We start from the raw sequence: 20,906 nt of genomic DNA on the forward strand, positions 1-20,906 counted from the left end.
CAGCAGAGTATGCGCTGATATGAAACTTCCTGGCACATTAAAACTGTGTGCCGGACCAAGACTTGAACTAGAGTCTCGGTCCAGCACACAGTTTTAATCTCCCAGGAAGTTTCATATGAGTGTAGATTCTGCTGCAGAGTGAAAGTCTCATTCAGGTGACTCCTGTCTACAAGAAAGGTAGTAGAAGTGATCACAGAACTACAATATCCCTGAGATCTATTTGTTGTAGAATCTTAGAACATATTCTGAGTTTAAACATATAAAGTATCTTGAACAGCATGAGCACCTCAATGCCAACCAGTATGTATTTCATAAACACCGATCATGTGAAACTCAACCCATACTTTTCTCATGTGACGTACTGAAGGCTTTGGATCAAGGCAACCAAGTGGATGCAGCATTTTTTCATTTCCTAAAAGCATTTGACTCAGTACCACACCTACACTTATTGTCAATAGTACGATCATAGAGGGTATCAAGTGAAATTTGTGACTGGATTGAGGACTTTTTGGCAGGGGGGAAACAGCATGTTATCTTGTATGGAGAGTTATCATGAGATGTAGAGGTAACTTCAGGTGTGCCCTAGGGAAATGTGTTGGGCCCCTTCCTGCTCATATTGTATATTTAATGACCTTGAAGACAAGATTATAAATATTCAGTCAGACCTTTACAAGATTTCAATGTGATGCAAAGGTTGGCAACTTGCTCTAAACGTCCAGAAATATAATATTTTGCACTTCACAAAACGAAAAAATGTAGTATCCTATGAATATAATATCAGTGAATCACTGCTGGAATTGGCCAACTCATACAAATAGCTGGGTGTAACACTCTGTAGGGATATGAAATGGAATGATCACATGGGTTCTACAAAGGAGATATTGCTTACAAATCAATCGTGCTCAAGTGTGTGAGACCTGTACCCTAAAGGACTAACAGAAGATATTGAACGTATACAGAGAAGGGTAGCATGAATGGTCACAGGTTTGTTTAATCTGTGGGAGAGTGTCACTGAGGTACTAAAGGAACTGAACTGGAAGACTCTTGAAAATAGAACCAAATTATCCTGAGAAAATCTATTAACAAAGTTTCAAGAACTGGATTTAAATGGTTACTCTAAGAATATACTACAACCCTCTACACAGGAATTGTGGGGATAGGATTAGAATAAGGCATTTAAACAATTATTCTTCCCATGCTCCATATGTGAATGGAACAGGAAGAAACACTAGTAACTGGTACAATGGGACATATCCTCTGGCATGCATCTCATAGTGGTTTGCAGAGTATTGATGTAGATTTAGATTTATGGAATTATGCACTGCCAAAAGACAGGAGGAGACTCAAGGGGAAGAATGTCAATTCAATATGAGAAAGTGTTTCATTATCCAGAAAAATGTAACACTGCAACAGAGAAGCAAATGCATAATAAACACTGGCAACCCTGATTATTAGCTTGGCCTAATCCAGAGGTGAAAATACTGTACTCAACCTGTTATATATCACAAACAGGCCTACTGATGATGATAGTTTTGAATAAAGCTCTCAGCTGAGATAAGAGAAATACAGTGAAATGAAATTGTTGTGTCTTTATTGAGAAATAGTAACACTGTCTGCAAATAATTTTGCCCAATAAATCCACTTCTACAGACTCACTCTGATAAACAACTACGCAGTGCATGGCAGAGAGTACATCCTAATGTACCACAAATTAGGGTTTCTTTTCGTTCCACTTGCACATGGAACACATGTAGAATGACTGGTTAAACGTGGCAGAGAGTACATCTTAATGTACCACAAATTAGGGTTTCTTTTCGTTCCACTTGCACATGGAACACATGTAGAATGACTGGTTAAATGCCTCATTTTGTGCATGAGTTTCTATTATTTTTATTTATGAACCAACTTTAGTGACCTGCACACACAAGGATGGCCGATTTTCATTTTCAAATGTAAAGTGATTAAATGAAATGTGTTTCGAAATACCGAAAATCGACCGTCCTGGTGCAGCTTACACGGGCCAACTAAGCACACATACGGAACACCAAGTTCACAAAATCACCATGAAATGCTTCACAAATCAAAAGAATCTAAATGCGTAGGCACAAAACTAACGGCCTTTAGTTCAGTTGTGTTGACATTTCACATCTCCAAGAATAAACGCAACTAAGGAACGCCAAAAAATATGTCTTCGTGCTTCCCGCAGGAGGAATATGTAGGGGATTGTGTTGTATTCCGACATTTCTGACTTAACAAGTTGACCGCCGCGAAGGTCCGGCAGACATATCCTCGAACCGAGGTCTACGCATGACTCCGTGCGCCGGCCTTCGGCCACACGCTCCAGTAGTGGAGCGGCTCCACTATGTTCAGTGCATTATTTGCATTTATTGACTGAGTTGACGCCGTTGTCCAAAAAACCGGGTACAATTTCTTCCTAAATGTTTTGAACTTCGTTTTTCGCAACTTTACGCTCCATCGAAGCTGAAGATATTAAATAGAGTTGAGAGGTTGGCTGCAGGCGGACACACAGTGTCAGGCGCTCGCGGCAGTCAATGTGTTAGTTCTGACTGAAATTTTCATGTAGGCTTTGGGTGGATGGTTGATGTCTATTTTCAAGCTTCTGCCACTTTAGGTGTTTCAGAATCAAACAAATGCAACGCTTCTTGCTGCCCTTATGTGTATATGATTAATATTTGTATGTGTATACGTCTTACATGCTATCTCCATTGTGGGCTGACTCCGGTACCCAGATACTGAAGCCTGTCACAGTCTCTTCCCCTGACTCTGCCTTTTCAGGAAAATATCTCTGTAGCCTGTGGCTACAATTAACACTGTCAGAGCACATAGCACGACCAGCAAGTTTACCAACAAGCTTCCCTCCGGTCAATAACACTCCTCCATCAAGATAACGTGATGTCTCATCGTCTCAAGAACCGCCATCCAGTCACAAACTTTGTTTGATAGTAATATAATCGTTAGAGTCGTACTGATAAGCAACTGCTTTTCGGAGTGATGAAGGACAGCATCCAACTGATTGCCCCTATTTATGGCTTTCACTTTTCAGCTGTTTCTCAGAACACACGCACTTATTTTTTTCATAGAGTAGAATTTTACACTTGTGCGAGAATTAAAGTGGGGAAGCTAATATCTATGTCACTCATTTCTGAAATTGTCTGAGAAACTGAGGCAGTACATCTGGATCTTCCTTGTGAAGGAACATCAAAGAGAGTTCAGCATTTCTGCTTCAGTTTTCATCATGGAGGTAAAAAACCTCCATGGTTTTCATAACCTCGATTTCGGTTCTTGCCTTATCCTTGAGTATCTGGACACTGGGCTTGGTGCCGCTACTGAAGTTGAACAAAGAACGAGAATTTCTTTGGGTTTTGTACGAGATCTACATTCTCAGCATTGATGTTGGGTATGATTGTTGAAGGAGCAAAATAATGTCTGCGTAGAAGTGGGCACGCTTTGTCGATCGGAGCATAGTGATGTGAAAATAAATTCAATAAAATCTACTTCCAGAGCTTACTTCACTAATTGTGCCTCTGGCATATTATTCCATGCAATTGCGTGAATAATCGACGAGAACATGAAACAGCTGCTATTTTCGGATTTATTTTATAGCGTCTGTACTGTTGCAGTTCTTCGCTTATCACATCACTTCTCATTAAAAAAAAGAACACATTGATTTGTCAACACTTAAGCTCTCGTCTTGTGCTTACTTCCGTCAAAGACATTATTTAAGTGCAAGTGGGTTCTAAGTACTATAGAAACTATAGGAGTGACACATGTTTCTTCACATCACCAGGAGAAAGGCAACCCATAGCAGCGGACAAGCAAGTGAAATACATTAAGAGTGCTTGACATACAGAGAATGTTTCCAGACAGAAAACGAAGCAGTAGCTACACCGAATGAATGTTCTGACTTCTACGCAGACACTTTGGCAGCGTTTCGACGATAAGACGCGTGTGACGTCACGTGACTGACCTTTTTCAGCACACCTCTGCATGGTCCAGCAGAATGACTACTCAACAGCCGAAAGTAAACCGCGGTATTGTTAAACAAGTAAGTGAAGTTTGTGAAATAAAGTTGATCTATTAGAAATAGCCGATAAGTGTGTAGGTATTGTATGTGCCTTGTGTTCAAGGATTTTCCTCGAGATGCTTTCTGTAGTGCCCTGTTGGCATAACATTGCCGTAGCAGAAACCATGCTTGAGACGAACGTCGCATATGGCTTTCATGGAACACAACCTAAGCAAAGTTACTGGAATAGTTTCTTGCCTTAGGTCCTGTCGGGGGATACTATAATCATCCGAGGGCAACCGAAAGGCGGTCCGCCAAAGGAGAAAACTATAATCCTTTCCAATATAATCGCACCGAAATTGGGTCGTCGAGCAACAGCCAAGTAAACCTCTTTTCCCCAGTCTTTCTATACAGTTTATGTACAATATGAATATTTATCCATGTACTTATCGAGGTATATTTTTTCTCAGTTCAGAGGAAACCAAGGATGAACCATACGCATGGGATGCTAGAGAATTCCTACGGAAAAAGCTTATTGGTGAAGAAGTTCTTTTCACCCTCGATAAGACTCAGAACACGAGCAGAGAATACGGATGTATATATCTTGGAAAAGGTGGGTGCATGAAGCTGTTAGACTACTCAACTTATGTAATGAAGTTTATATTAACTAATTTTTCTCCGTCTGTCATCAGATTTGAGTACGGCAGAAAATGTAACGGAAAGTCTGGTAGCAGAGGGCCTGGCAAGTGTTCGCCGAGAAGGTGGTCGGTCTGCAAGCCCAGAACATGCAAAACTCGCAGAGCTTGAGGAGCATGCGAAAACAGCAGGAAAGGGAAAGTGGGCTCAGACAGGTGCACAGGTAATTATAAGTGTTACTTCACAGTTTACAATTGTGGGAAGGACCATTATGTACAATTGAAGATTTAATGTGAAAAGAAGTAGATGTGTTGCTAGAAGATGAATGCTTCATTGCTACTCTTTAAGTTTACTAACAGTCTCACTACTGTTGGCAGATAGTGAAGAGTGAGGAGTCGTGAAGCTCCCAGTAAATAATGTTGTTGCTTAGTTTTCACATACAGCCCGGTGGAAAAAATCCACTGCCTTATAGTCTGATTGAGAAGTTTACTTCATTGCTATTTGGTTGTATTTGTAACTGTGGAGGCTGTTTGGTTGGTAAATTTCCCCTTTCATGTAATAGTATTCGTGTAACTCCCCAAGGCAAAAACGATTGCATTTGTATCTGCACTAACCCTTACTCATCAGTATGTTGCATTCCTCTCCCACGCCTTAAAATATTCGTTAATTTGGTGCTGTACTTTAAAGGTTTATAACAAGTCTGTTTCATATTTGTCTTGGCACTTTGATTTGCCCCCCACCCCTCTTTTTTTTTTTTTTTAAAGTTGCAACTGTATTTGTTTTTTTAACATGCCTGTTCAACAGTCCTAAAGACTTTAGCATTCTCCTCCACTTGTTTCCTTCACTGACAGCCTGTGTTCCAAATTAATAAATGTCTCCTCTGTCCTTACTTGGGGAATAGGGGAGAGAACTTTTGCTGCAGTGAAATGTTTCTTCATTCTACATTTCTGTTTCGAACATGGTTTTTCTTTTATTATATGCTAAGTGGACCATCCCCATCTTTTCAGTATATAATTTTAATTTCTGTTTTTTATTTTATTTTATTTTTACAGCTTCAGTAGTCTGATGTGACATTGTTGAATAAATGACATAGATTAAGCATGGGCCTACATATGGAGCATATAATTTTCTTCTCTTATTAGTGCTTAGCAACCTTAATGATGTCTCAAACCATAGACTCCTATAGTACACTTTTCTGGTTGGGAACATTTTGATATCTTTCAGTTCAGCCTTGTGTAATGTAGACAGCAATGTAAACAATGAATTGCTCAATTGTAGTTGAAATTAGTCCAAGCTGGTAAGATTTCATTTATACTTACCAGTGAGATAGTTCACCTGGTCAGTGAAGTAACTTCCCACTGTGGTTAGCAAGGGTTGACAAAGAGTTGTTGTGCAATGGATTTGTCATAAAGTGCTGTTTATTTAGTGTATTGATATAAACTGAATGTGGATATTCAATATGTGGATTTTTTTTTGAAATTGTTGTATTAGTCATAGAATTTTGGATATTTGTGATATTTTTATGTGGTTAGATATTTTGGCTGTGAAAATTGGCAAGTTTTTAAGTCTTCTATTGGTTGCATTGCAGTGCAAGAGGAAAAGATGGCCAATGATTTAGTATAAACAGCAATGTTGATAGTACTTATTGGGGGGACACCTGCACATCCTATCCAGGTATGGGCTAATGTGCATTTATGGTGTCAGCTGCTCTTACATTAGGTGTTGCTGTTTTCAGTTTTTTGTTATTGGTTGTAGACAGTCAGTGAAGATTGATTAGGTTGTGACCTAATAGCACAGATTCAACTGCTGTTGGTTAAACATGCAGCAATCACACTGAAAGCCATGGTTATTGACTAGTTTGATACTGCTCACCCACCTGAAACCTTGATTGTGGTGACTTTGATCTGTGGTGTGGACCAAGGTGTGACTTAGGCTGGAATGTGATAAATAGGTTGGTAGGTGGCAAAGCCAATAACCTAAAAGTCAGAAATGATTGCTGTGCACTGCAGGCAGAGATATGTTTGTATTTGCAATCATCTACTAGTGTGTCCTACTTCAGATTTTTTTTTTCACAGATTCAGAGGATGTGGGTAACTTGGTACATCATAGCACAAAGTAACAGCTAACTTCATTTATGAAACTTAGAAAATTACTAATGAGTGTTGTGATTGGCTACTCACGTTGACTCTTGATTCATCATGTTAGTTTTCATCTTTCATCACACAATCCATTACAAAATAAAGGTTGAAAGTAATTTAAAATTATTTGTTGGTTCCAGGCGACTGTGTTAATTTAAAATTTAGTAGCAGTTGTAGTAGTCATTGGTTGTCTGTCCTCACTAACGAACAGATGAGATTCTGTGTTTGATTGCTGACCAGATTCAAAAATTACAAATATAGAAACAAGTGCAGAATTGAAAATGAATTGAGGTTCCTCAATAAAATTCTCAAAGATAGGTGGAAGTGTGCTACTGACTGGAAAAGACAAATGTCAGTTGAATCTATAAAGATGGCTACAGTACAGAAACACACAAGTATAGGCACATGTAACTGACCTCTGTGTCATAAAATTATAGTACGAATTTTGTGTTCATAAGTGAAGAATTTTCTTAAGATTGAGTAACTCCTCTGCAGGAACTAATATGGGTATCACAAGCCCAGATTATGTGAATCGTTCCTTGGTCTATTTGTTTATGCAATCCAGAAGTCGGTAGGTAGAGGAGCTGGGGTTGATACTTTTTTTATTTCACCAGAAACCCTTAAGCACAGTTATCTAGTTGACAGATGCTGTTGGATTGAATAATTCATACCAAACAGAAAAAAAGGCACTCAGTACATTACCCTTAATAGGGCGGCAAAGTCAAGAGTGAAACTGTTCGATATAGGTAAATGACTTGACGGGTAATGTCTATAGCTGTACAAGGTTATTTGCAGGTAACAAAGTTGCAGTTGTGTGCAGGGAAATGACATTCTTAGGAAAGACAGTCATATGACATACTTGGCTAAGAGACCCTGAGGAGTAGAGAAGAAAGAGTTTAAGAGCATGATGAAGAAAAGGCTATACAAAATTTACAGTGTATCTGGTATAGAGGTTGGAAGTACAAAAACATAACACTTTACCATGCCTAATACAGTTCAGTAAACTCGTTGGCATTCAAAACAGCTTCCAGTCATCTCTTAATGGATAGATACAGATACTGTGTTTTCAAGATAATCCTATATCACTCTTCTTATAAAATAGTGCCAAGTTGAGGTGATAGTGATGGAGGTGGATAGGATCAAGCACTCTACTTGCCAAAGCAGACCACAAGGGTTCAGTAATCTTGAGATCTGATGACTGAGGGCCAGAGGAAGTGCGACAGTTCATCCTCGTCCACAGAACCAGTCTTGGTTTATTTGAACTGTGTGAACAGGCTGCCTGAACACAGCATTGGCATTGGGGAACAAACATTTTACAGTGGGTTGGACGTGATCAGCCAAACTCTCACATAATCATTGGAAGTTATGTGACCATAGAGTAATCGATGATCGGTGAAATACCACAATATGGCTGCCCAAATAATCACTGAAACCCTGCCATGTTTCATGGATGTAAACGCTACCAGTTGTCAGAAACAATGTGAAACAAGACACAGCCAACCAAATGACATTCTTCCATTGTGTCATAGTCCAGGTTTTATGGTTTTGGCACCACTTTCTTGCTACAGGCATTTGGCTTGATTAGTGGTCTTGGAATTCCAGTTCACCTGCAATTCCCTGCTTGTGACGCTGCCTTTGTGCTGTTTTGTGTTGCATGATTCGCGAGTGCATTATTCAGTTCAACAGTGACTTTTGCAGCTGTTGTCCTCTTATTTTTTGTCAACATCCTTGCCAATGATCATCCAGCACAATCACTCAACACTGACTTTTGCCCTTGTTGTGACTTAGCAGCTGATTTCCCTACATGCACTATAAATCGTTGATAAGTGCATGTTGAAACCACAAACACTTTTGGTTCCCTTTGTTACAAAAGTGCACACTATACAAGCACCAACAATTTGCTCAAATTAAAGTCCACTTAGCTCTGATATAATGCATTCAAAACTATGCAGAACACACTTCTGATCATGACTGACGCTTGCCCTCTAGGACGTTGCACAGGTGCCATTTGTGTTCAAACTCAACAGTGCAACCTGCAGGCTTGGCTGTCCCCTGTATTTATGAGCAAACAAGTATTTCTTACAGTGTTTTCACATTTTTATCCAGTCCCTGTAGTTGTGATGTAAGGCTGGATCAACTTATGTTTTAGACCTATTGGAGCCAGAAAATCACTGAGAGGGGCGGGTTGTGTCTTTCTCAATTCTGGTGTGATACAGAGTTGAACCTCTTATGTAAAATGTAGAACTAGGAAACAGCGTAACAGATAAATATTTCACCCATTCCTCGTTTGGAATGTCATCTCTTCTATATATAATTTACAAATATTTCGTATAAGTTGTCTGAATTATGGTTAATTACAGTCCTTTACCACTGCACAAACAATACCATTGCCACCTAGCATACAGCTACCATAATTAGAGAGCAGCAGACGTGACCAAATTCAAATCTTGTGCTGTGGTCTAGTGGTGGGGAGTATGTGGCTGGGAACTGAAAGGATGTGGGATCAGATCGCAACCAGGTCACGTTTTTTCATTCTGCATTTTCAGCTAGCATTCACCTCTCAGCAACGTGGAGATTTGCCACAAACGGAGCGTGGTTTGTATTCCAAGTTTCATGTAGCTGCCCTTTCCTCCATTGGAAAACTGATTAGAGATATGCAATTCATCTTAAGTGATATCAATTTGATTGAAAATGTTTCAGAACAACTGCACAGTGAAACATGAGCTCTCAAAACAAGAGGCTTTCAAAGTTTTATACATAAAGTAAATCATTTCTGAAAGTCTACTTCGGCGAGGAATGCAGCTTTGCTTTATTTATATAATGTATATTTTGCAGCAGCACAGCAGATGACTCAACTTTCAGCTTCTCGCTTTCCTTGAGGCAAACAAAGCAGCAAACACAATTCTTTGCATAGTGGGGTGAGGAAGTCCCAGTCACAAAGGTTCTGCAGCAAAAAATTGCAGAAAAAGTGTAACAGTCAGTCTGTTCATACTAAGCTTTACAACGGAAGTACCAGCACAAGATACACATCTACATCAAACATGCAATTTCTTTTTCATCTTATTTTGTTTGTGGTCTTTGGACACACACACACACACACACACACACACACACACACACACACACACACACACACACACAGAGTCAGTTTTATACTTCCTTCATTCCCCTTTCAGTAGACGAATTAAACGTCAGTGCTGGGTGAGCATCGTGACCTAAATCTTTCTAATTTAGATCTCTCGTGCCACTGTCAGTGCTTCCTAATCAAGTCTCCTTTGCATCAAGAGAATGTCTTACCCTTCTACCTGTAATTGACACCATTTGCCTAACAATTTAAAAAATTTTATTCAGTTACTAATTATTGAAAGCCTGTTGCAAATATATAATGTATGTTTTCTTGCTTTTCTTGAATCTGCTTGGTTTGTTAATCACATTGCTTAAATTAATTATTGAGTACTTGTTCTCTTAAAACTTAACTGATCTTCTCCTAACTCCCTTTATTTTCCATTCCAGTCTTCAGTGAACTGCCTATTTGAGTCTTTTTGATGCGTATGCTTGTACCTTGAGTGTACAGTATTTTTCCCATCTGTCTGCTTTAGCTTTCTAGGGAACTGTAATAATTACGTTCTTTCCAAAATCTGATGTAACTTCCCCATTCATTTAGTTGCTGATGTTGTATAGTTCGTGTCCCACATTTTGGCATGATGTCTGTAAGTTCCATTGGTATTTCATAAATATCTGAATATTTGTTCTTTCAGAGTTGTGCAACTCTATTAGAAATTCTGAAGGTGTACTAATATTCTCTCAACTCCTTGCACTGAATCCACATTTTCGATTGTCCTGATTTCTTACATTATTTTCCCCTTCCATTCACTAATTACCTTTTTGACCTCTAATGGTTGTGCTGTTTTTATACACTCTAAAGTTATTTGGTCAGCTTGCAGCACCCATATGATGCTTAAATTTTATATTAGTTTCATATCTTTTTCCATTCATTCCTCATCTTTGCTAATTTCTGGATTAATATCATTTCTGAGTGACCAATATTGTGCTGTTCACTTTCAGAATTTTTAAATTTTCATGCTGTCTTTGTTAAATCCTGTCCCATTTGTTTTTAATGGCTGCCTCTTTTCCACCTTTTCAGTCGTAGTACATTTCTGCGAATGTGCTACACTTCTTTTAAGATCATTCCATTCCATTGGTTTTCTAAAACTATTCCATGACATGCCATTATTTCTTTTCACATTTTCTTCCAAGACATTCTGGAGCTTTGTTTCTTCAGTGTTTATAGGTTCCTAAATTTCAGCTGCTTTCTTTCATTAATAATAGTTTACATTCACTGTCAGGTATGGCTCTTGTGTTCCACAGAAGAGAAGGCTGCTACATTTGCTGATTGGAACTAACCTAGACGTACACAACGGATAAGTCTGCAACCGCAAACAAGATTCAAGAAGAGGTGCAATATTTCTCTCTAACCTAAAGTTTACATACTCTCCTTTCCATTTCATTAATCAACTACTAAATAACACAAAAAGTGAACTTCAAGGTAGGGTCCATAGGTAGCACAATTATCTGATATTCTCACATTTCTCTGTACTTTATCGCAGAAATTGTTGTAAAAGACACGTATTGGAGAGATCTTTAATGTGGTGTATGGTAGCTTGTCGGGTGATGCTGAGGGAATTAGATTAGGAAATGAGACACTTAAAGTAGTAAAGGAGTTTTGCTGTTTAGGGGGTAAAATAACCGATGATGGTCGAAGTAGAGAGGATATAAAATGTAGACTGGCAATGGCAAGGAAAGTGTTTCTCAAGAAGAGGAATTTGTTAACATCGAGTATAGATTTAAGTGTCAGGAAGTCGTTTCTGAAAGTATTTGTATGGAGTGTAGCCATGTATGGAAGTGAAACATGGACGATAACTAGTTTGGACAAGAAGAGAATAGAAGCTTTTGAAATGTGGTGCTACAGAAGAATGCTGAAGATAAGGTGGGTAGATCACGTAACTAATGAGGAGGTATTGAATAGGATTGGGGAGAAGAGAAGTTTGTGGCACAACTTGACTAGAAGAAGGGATCGGTTGGTAGGACATGTTTTGAGGCATCAAGGGATCACAAATTTAGCATTGGAGGGCAGTGTGGAGGGTAAAAATCGTAGAGGGAGACCAAGAGATGAATACACTAAGCAGATTCAGAAGGATGTAGGTTGCAGTAGATACTGGGAGATGAAGAAGCTTGCACAGGATAGAGTAGCATGGAGAGCTGCATCAAACCAGTCTCCGGACTGAAGACCACAACAACAACAACATGGTAGCTTTGCTGCATGTGTAATGTTTTTCTTGTTTTCAATTCCAAACTTGTTGTTTAATGTTTTGAATGTGTTCAGTCCGCTGTGTTAATGAGTTTGCAAGACAAAATAGCAATGTTTCTGTGACACCAAGCATCTTTCGCTGTGATTGGCTGACAGAAGCAAACTGATAGGCCGCTATGTTGCAGTGCTAACATGTAGTGTTTGTTAGTTTTCATATTTATATCTGTATATTATGAAAATATGCAGTTTTGAGTGATACTTTGCATTAAAGAGCTGTCCAAAATGTATCATTTTTTTTAAGGTTTGTACTAAAAAGTCAGAAAATTTCACATGTGTGGGAACACACTACCACCCCTTTTTAAGAACTTAAATTTCATAGGTTACAACAAAGGAATTGGTCCATATCACATATTTATGCAATTCTTTTGCTTACTTTTATTCATTTGTTTATTGGTCAAATTTGCTCATCTCCATTTCTGCACTGCGTAATGGTCCAGGTGCCATTTCATTGAAATGTGGATGATCAGATAGTACTTTTTAATAGAATGCATAACAAGTGCACAGTATGTCCTTATTCGTAGTATTTCGTATGAGTCGTTTCATCTGTTTTGGCGTAAAGAAGCATCATTTGGCATGTGGCTGCCATTGGGGTAGATCGCTGTTAAGTGCAGTAGCTTATCACTTTGAGGCAGAGCTGCCAAGTTGTTTTCACTAAGTTCAAAGTATCTGATGCTTTCATGAAATAGTTTTGGCTATACAATATAATTTAGCTCATGATGTAAGTCTGAAGGCTGTAATTTAAACAAATCCACATCTACTTTGTTCTGTACTTGGGAAAGCTATTCGATGTTTCCAAAATGACAGTTTGAAAAACTGTGCAACTGACAAGTTATCATTAAAACTGAATCAAATCATTGATGTGAGTTACGATGAAGTTGCAGATGCCTTGAGCACGTGCCTTTCTTGATCCCGTGAAATTTGCATTTTGCAGTTGGTTCTTTTTACTCCCAGTGATAGTCATTTATCTCCGCATAAGCCATCAGCAAGCAAGGAATTGGTTTTTCATACCCCTATTTCCTCTGTTCATTCATGAACCTCTCTCTAGATGGTGACGTGTTATCATATTTCAGTGCGCAGTAGTGAGACATTTACAAACTTCTTTTCTAAGAGCAATTAAAATGAGAAAAAAAATTAGTTTCTCCCAAAATCAGTCGATTAAATAGGGATAAACGTCAAGCTGCACTACAGGCCACTGGTCACCATTGCTTTTTTGGCATTCATTTTCATTGACTTAGGCAAATCATAACCTTTCTACATAACGTAGGCCTCGGGCAGTGCTACATATCAGTCTGTTGCTACAGTCAGACCAGCTGAACACCAGCTGTAATGTAATATTAGTGATTCATCTGATTCCTACAATGAATAGAATTGCTAATGCCAAGAACAAAAAAACATCTAAAACACTATTAAAACATTGATGCATCAAACAGCAATAGAGGCATAAAGGGAAAAGGATTCAAAAGGGATTTTGTCACTCTGTACATTCACTTTTGATGTAAGCAGTAGTATGTGAAAATTGTTGTGGTTGGTAGGACAGCTGTAGGCTGAATGGACATAGCCTTGGGTAGGCCCATAAGAGCTGTATTCCACAGGAGCCACACACCCAGATGTCTGGTGCATAGAACTAATTGGCATTTCCATGTGTAGCCTTGAGACAAGCTACTTGCTGATTAGAAATCATCACTAGATTATTAACAGTTTCAAAAACATTGACTGTCATTTATTAGAAGGTAGAATTTTACATTAAAACTTCAAAACAATAAGTCAACTATTAAAATGTGTATACATCTTCAGACAGCATAACTGTCAGCATGCGGATTGTCTAGACTATATTCATCCAGTATTTGAAAATGAGAGCACTTAAGAGACTTACGACAAACTTTACATGTAATTTAAAACCTCAAAACTTTCTTTCTCTGGCACCTCCTACAGAATAATGAAAAAGTTTCATTTTCTATATTTTCACTGTTCGTGCATTAAAACTTCAGCATCAGGCATGATGTTTTAATTTATTACTTCTTTACTAATTCTATTCTAGTACACACAAGCACCATTGGAGTTGCTTTATCCCTCGTAAAAATGAAGCTCCAAGATGGTGCCCTCCCTCCCTCTTTTGTTTACTATACTTCCATGCTATCTGTTCCCCGAGTCTGCATGAAAATGTTTGGGATTTGGAAAATTGTGAACTTTTGAAACAAGTCTCTTACTGGTCAAACAGTGTATGTGATTCTTTATTTAACCTACTTTAATATACCAGGTGATCAAAAAGTCAGTATAAATTTGAAAACTTAATAAACCACAGAATAATTTAGTTAGAGAGGTAAAAATTGACACACACGCTTGGAATGACATGGGGTTTTATTAGAACCAAAATGCAGGATGGCACTCCACCCCATATTGCTAGACGCGTGAAAGATTTCTTGCGCTCGTCGTTTGGTGATAATCATGTGCTCAGCCGCCCCTTTCGTCATGCTTGGCCTCCCAGGTCCTCAGACCTCAGTCCGTGCGATTATTGGCTTTGGGGTTACCTGAAGTCGCAAGTGTATTGTGATCGACCGACATCTCTAGGGATGCTGAAAGACAACATTTGACGCCAATGCTTCGCCATAACTCTGGACACGCTTTACAGTGCTGTTACCAACATTATTCCTCGACTACAGCTATTGTTGAGGCATGACGGTGGACATATTGAGCATTTCCTGTAAAGATCATCTTCTTTGCTTTGTCTTACTTTGTTATGCTAATTATTGCTATCTGATCAGATGAAGCGCCATCTGTCGTAAATTTTTTGAACGTTTGTATTTTTTTGGTTCTAATAAAACCCTGTGTCATTCCAAGCATGTGTGTCACTTTGTACCTCTCTATCTGTATTATTCCATGATTTATTCAGTTTTAAAATTTATACTGACTTGTTGATCACCCTGTATTAGTGTTGTGTTATATGTATACATAGCTTTCAAGTTTGCAGAAATGTTTATCAACATTTTCATTAGTTGTGATGATGTCAACGCTCTTGTTTCCTATCAAGTTCTTGAAGTCTATGGCTGCTTCACTAGTCTGTCCCCTCGAGAGCAAAATTCTGGCATTTCGAATACTTTGCACTCGCGCACAAATGTTTTCTCAGGCAATGGTGGAATCAACTAAATATCATGAACTTTGCATACAAAATACTCTGAAAGTTCCATTCACAACCTGACTGAATGGAAACGCTCCTCCAGGAATGATTAACAAAGGAATAAAATGACATTACATGATACATGCTCCCAGTTATACCATAGTTTGCCTATTCCTCAGATAGCTGTTACTGGTTTTATTCTGCGGTTGCACAACTGACCATTAGTGCTGGAATTGACTAATGACAAAAGGCTGATTGGAACATTGAAAACTTATTTTTGAGGTTTTTATTCGGTTTATCAAAAACATTACAGGCTATTTTTACTCTTTTTTTTTCAGTCCATTGCCACCATATTTTACTCAAAGTATAAATCTCATCTTCTGGTTCTGTTACTTTGTTTTTAATTTGTGCAGTTTTCCTTTCGGTGTTATTATTATGGTATTAGATTTTGTATTAGCATAAGTCTTTTTCAGGTCTACTTTCAAAGTAACTGTATTGAATTTTTCCATTTTTGAAGATTATTTTGCACAGGTGGCAAACAGTACAAAGCCATTTGCAAAGCCATCATGATTTAGTTATGTTCCACTAACATATCTCCCTTATTTTTCCCAGTTTAGTTGTTTGAAAACCATCCGGAGCTGTTAATAGTAGCTTTAGTGATGGAATTCCCATTGCCAGACACCTCTTTAAATTCTGAATTGTCCACTATATTGATGCAATCTAATAAGAGTTTCTGCATTGATATATAGGGTGATTTCGGCAGAATGTCACACAATTTGTGATTTGATTCTACATGTGAAAATACACCAAAAAAGTCTTATGAACATGTCAGATTTTCAATCATTACAGAACTGGAGTGGGTTGAAGACTATACACATCCATGAATGATCATGAAGACAAATGTGAATATTAATTACCAAAATGCTGTATAGGTGCTGTGGGGGTAAGAATTATGGTGTGACAGTCGACAAGAGGTGTTCAGAAAGTCTCCCACCAATCTCGGTGCACTTGTCAACTTGTTCTAGGATGTGTTGTGTTGCATATTGGACATCATCTCGGCGGGCAAAAGTGTTGCTGATGTGAGCAACAAGTTCTTCACATTTAGCCATCTTCATAGCATAGACATTCCCCTTTCACCAACCCGATAACAGAAGTGTAACATTATTAGGTCTGGTGATCTGGCAGGCCAGTTAATGGTCCACCATGGCCAATCCACCATTGAGGAAATGAGTTATTTAGATACTGTGCTACTTGTCCAGCACAGTGAAGTGGTGATCCATCATGCTGCACGTACATTTCCCATCGTTGCTCTAATGTCACATCTTACAAAAGCGTAGGTAGGGCTTCTATCAGGAAATCTACATATTCAATTTGGCATGAACACAGGCCCTATTAGCAGGCCATCAGTCGTACCACACCAGATGTTCACTGAGAACCTGACTTGGAATCTTGTTTCCCTAGTGTCATGTGGGTTCTCTGTCACCCATATATAAGAATTCTGGGTGTTCATGATACCATTGCATGTAAATGTAGCCTCATTTGTAAATAGTGTATTGCATGACGTCTTTGTGTACAGCCCACCATACATAAAACTGTTATCTGCTTGCTGTACATAGATGTAGCATGGGCTGCACATGGAACAGGAACAACACATCAAAATGTAAAGCACACCACACTTGCATTTGTTGAATACTGAGCTGACTGCTAATAAGCCGTGTACTGGTGGTGGGACTCAGTTACACCATTGCAGTTATGTTTTCCCTTTCCTCAACTAACTGGGCGCCTCATGTTATGGTGTTACGTGTACACTGGTTGTATCCAAATGCACACAATGGTTGAAAAATCCTGGGGAATACCCTGGCATGGGGGGTTTGTCGATCAGGGAACATTTCTGGTATTCTGTCACAGCCACATGGGCACTGCTATTACAGTATCCATATACAAACAATATACCTGCATATTCTCCGTGAGTGAACATATGCGGCATGTTGGTATTCATAGACACAGTGGACTTTCTCAACTAAAAACACACACACACACACACACACGGCTACAAGATTGCTCACTGATCCAACCCACTATTGAAGACTGAGTATGCTTCCAGCTGTTGCCTCGGTATGACGACATGATGCTGCCAACTGTTGGAGAATGGAGAACCCCACACCTCCTGCATGATGAGTAAGCCATCTGTCCACCATTATTCTGTTTATCACAGTGCCTGTACAGTATTTCAGTAAGTAACTTGTCTTCATATTCATTTATGGCCGTGTGTAGTCTTCAAGCCTCTCCAACTCTGTAACGATTGAAAATTGGACATGTGTTCGTAGGACATTTTTCATTTATTTCCACATGTGGAATTGCCTCATAAATTGATGTGGCATTCCTCCTGAATCACCCTGTAAGTCATTTAGTTTCTTAATACTGGTATAAATAGAATAAGCACCTTGGTTTTGAAGGGCTGTTAGTACAGATTTTCTGTAAATTGAGAGCTTTATCATAGCCTGTGGATTCAAGGCAAAGCTGTAATTCACATCCATGGCAGCATTCTACAATTTCATTCATGATGTGCAAGTGACTCACCCAGTTTCTAAAGCCACCTAGTTCTTTTTGTTTGGTTAAAATACATTTTTCCTGTGCAGGTGGCTCACCCAGTTTCTAAAGCCACCTAGTTCTTTTTGTTTGGTTAAAATACATTTTTCCTGTGTTACTGATAATTTTTAGTGGATGTCTTATACATTACAGAGATGAAGCTGTTACAAAAACCTGTATTATTGATAACACCAGTATCATGTTAAATACTATTTTGTACAGTCGAAAGTCCAGAATGGAAAGTAACGGTGTTATGAAAAGGAACGTTGCTACTCACCATATAGTGGAGATGCTGAGTCGCAGATAGGAACAACAAAAAGACTGTCACATATAAAGTTTTTGACCAGTAAGACAGCATCAAAAATAGACGAGATGCACACATACATACACACAAACACAAGCAAACGCAACTCTCACACACAGGACTGCTGTCTTAGGCAACTGAAGCCACACTGCGACCAGCAGCCCCAGTGCATGATAGGAGTGGCAACTGGGTGGGGGTAAGGAGGAGGCTGGGTTGGGGACAGGGAGGAATAATAGGGTAGGGATGGCAGACAGTGAAGTGCTGCTGGGGAGCATGCAGGGGCAAGGTGGAGAGAGGGTAGGGCAGCTATGTGCAGTTGGGAGGTTAGACGGAGGGCATTGGGGGGGGGGGGGATATAACTAAAAGGAGAGAAGTAAAAAGACTGGGTGCAAAGAGGGCTGTGTAGTGATGGAATGGGAACAAAGGCGGGACTTGATGGGAGAGAAGTCCTAGTGTTGATGGGAAAGATCCATATGGCACAGGCCGTGAAGCAGTCATTGAAATGAAGGATTTCATGTTTGGCAGCATGCTCAGCAACAGGGTGGTCCACTTGTTTCTTGGCCAAAGTTTGCCGTTGGCCATTCATGTGTACAGACAACTTGTTGGTTGTCATGCCCACATAGAATGCAGCACAGCGGTTGCAGCTTAGGTTGTAGAATACGTGACTGGTTTTACGTGTAGCCCTGCCTTCAATGGGTTAGGTGACATTTGTGACTAGATTGGTGGTGGTGGTGGTGGTATGTATGGGACTGTTTTTGCATGTAGGTCTGTTACAGGGGTGTGAGCCATGAGATAAGAGTTTGGGAGCAGGGGCAGTGTATGGATGGATGAGTATATTGTGTAGTTTTGGTGGACAGGGGAATACCACTTTGGGAGGGGCGGAAAGGATAATGCAGGAAACTTCTCATTTCAGGGCACGATGAGTTAGTCAAAACCCTTGTGGAGAAAGTAATTCAGTTGCTTTAGTCCTGGGTGGTGCTGAGTTGCGAGGCGAATGCTCCTCTATGGCCAGACAGTGGGACTTTGGGAGATGGTGGGAGACTTGAAAGATAAACCACGGGAGATTTTTTTGTACAAGATTGGGAGGATAATTACAGTCTGTGGAGGCTTCAGTGAGACCCTCGCTATATTTCGAGAGGGACCACTCGTGACTGCAGATGTGACCACCACAGGTGGCTGAGCTTTATTTGAGACAGTCTTATTGTTGTGCCTATTTGCGACTCATCATCTCCGCTATGTGGTGAGTAGCAGCTTCCCTTTTCATAACATTGTTAAATACCATTTTATGCTATTATATTTAAGTCTGCATGAGTGAACAGTTATAGCTCTACCTGATTAAGGGGTGTGCCTGGAAAGCAGTGTTTTTGAGAAACTAATTTAAGGTGATATAGCAGGGAAGTCTATACTCTTTGTTCTCACTGTGTTTTATACCTAAAAGAACAACATGAGCTGTAAATGACAGTAGCTAGCTGTCCAACATCTTTTGTCCTTGAAATTGCAACACATTAAAAGGATGTTCTCAATACTGAGCGCACACACTTCCCTTGGTGAGGTAGTACCACATTTTATCCATGTACTCATGTTATCTACTGGTTTTTATTATTCCAGGAACATGTAAGAGACATCAAATGGGCAATTGAAAATCCAAGAAATTTTGTGGACAAATTTCAGCAAAAACCAATAAAAGCCATTATTGAGCATGTCCGTGATGGGTCAACAGTTCGTGCTTTTCTGTTACCTGATTTTTATCACATAACGCTGATGATATCTGGTATTCGTGTAAGTATCTTTCAATATATGTAGCAATATTAAAAACCCCATGGTGTGAAATGTAACTTAGATATTTCATTAATGTATATATAGTTTTTGTAAATGCTGTTGTTGAATAATCTGGACATTGTGGTGATCATACAGACGAGAAAAAAAGTACATCTTAGGAAGGTGCATTTCATCACCAATGAGGAATAATCATTCCCAGTTGTATTTTTCCATTGGTTGCAAATGTATAATTTTAAGTGACAGGGGTACTGTTATGGCTTTCATTCTACTGTTTGTAACTGACCAAAGTTCCGGTCGAATGTAAATAATTTGGGACTAGTGGAGGCCCCTCACCTCATAGTAGAAGCGTTGAGTCATTGACAGGCACGCAAAAGGGGGCAAGTATGAAATTATAAACAATAAATACAAAAGATTTCAGAGACTGCAACCAGTCAGATTTTTTGATGGTACATAAATTATTTAATAAAGCAACATCTTTTGAGGTACGGATATCATTTTCAGGCTACAGTGGCAACACACACAAACATTTAACAAAAGCACACTTAGATGTTAAAGTTACTGTTTACAGTTTTGGCATGTCCTCTGGCCGTCCTGTGGAGAAAGAGAGGTATAATCAAATATAAGGGAATATTCACTTAATTTGTTAGTTTGCTCTTCACATAGGTTTTTTTTAGTAACCACAAGCTTTGTTCGTATGAAATGGCCAGCATCTTGTGGTGTGTTGTTACCACAGGACAGCCATTTCATATGATAGAAGTGAATGATTGTTTTATTATTAAAAAATGAGAATAGGTAACCAACAGATGAAGTCGGTATTCCCTCATATTGGAGCACCCTTCTTTTTCCAGAGGACATGCCTAGATTGTAAAGAACTACATCAATATTTTATTTCTTTTGCTAAATGTTTCTTTGTACTGCCATTGCAGCCGGAAGATGAGGGTCATACCTTGAAA

The 20,906-nt window shown here is 39.1% G+C and overlaps 1 protein-coding gene across 1 annotated transcript in view; it reads left to right on the forward strand.

The window, feature by feature from the left end:
• Positions 1 to 3,782: 3,782 nt before the first annotated feature.
• LOC126188991 (staphylococcal nuclease domain-containing protein 1) overlaps positions 3,783 to 20,906 on the forward strand; it is an 89,907-nt gene continuing 72,783 nt past the window's right edge. Inside the window, exons 1-5 of the mRNA XM_049930786.1 lie at positions 3,783 to 4,066; positions 4,288 to 4,406; positions 4,495 to 4,637; positions 4,717 to 4,883; positions 19,783 to 19,953. Of these exons, the coding sequence (XP_049786743.1) occupies positions 4,022 to 4,066; positions 4,288 to 4,406; positions 4,495 to 4,637; positions 4,717 to 4,883; positions 19,783 to 19,953 (645 nt within the window). The 5' untranslated portion in view covers positions 3,783 to 4,021. The remainder of the gene's footprint in view (positions 4,067 to 4,287; positions 4,407 to 4,494; positions 4,638 to 4,716; positions 4,884 to 19,782; positions 19,954 to 20,906) is intronic.

Source organism: Schistocerca cancellata, chromosome 5, assembly GCF_023864275.1.
Source record: "Schistocerca cancellata isolate TAMUIC-IGC-003103 chromosome 5, iqSchCanc2.1, whole genome shotgun sequence".
In the NCBI taxonomy this organism is placed as follows: domain Eukaryota; kingdom Metazoa; phylum Arthropoda; class Insecta; order Orthoptera; family Acrididae; genus Schistocerca; species Schistocerca cancellata.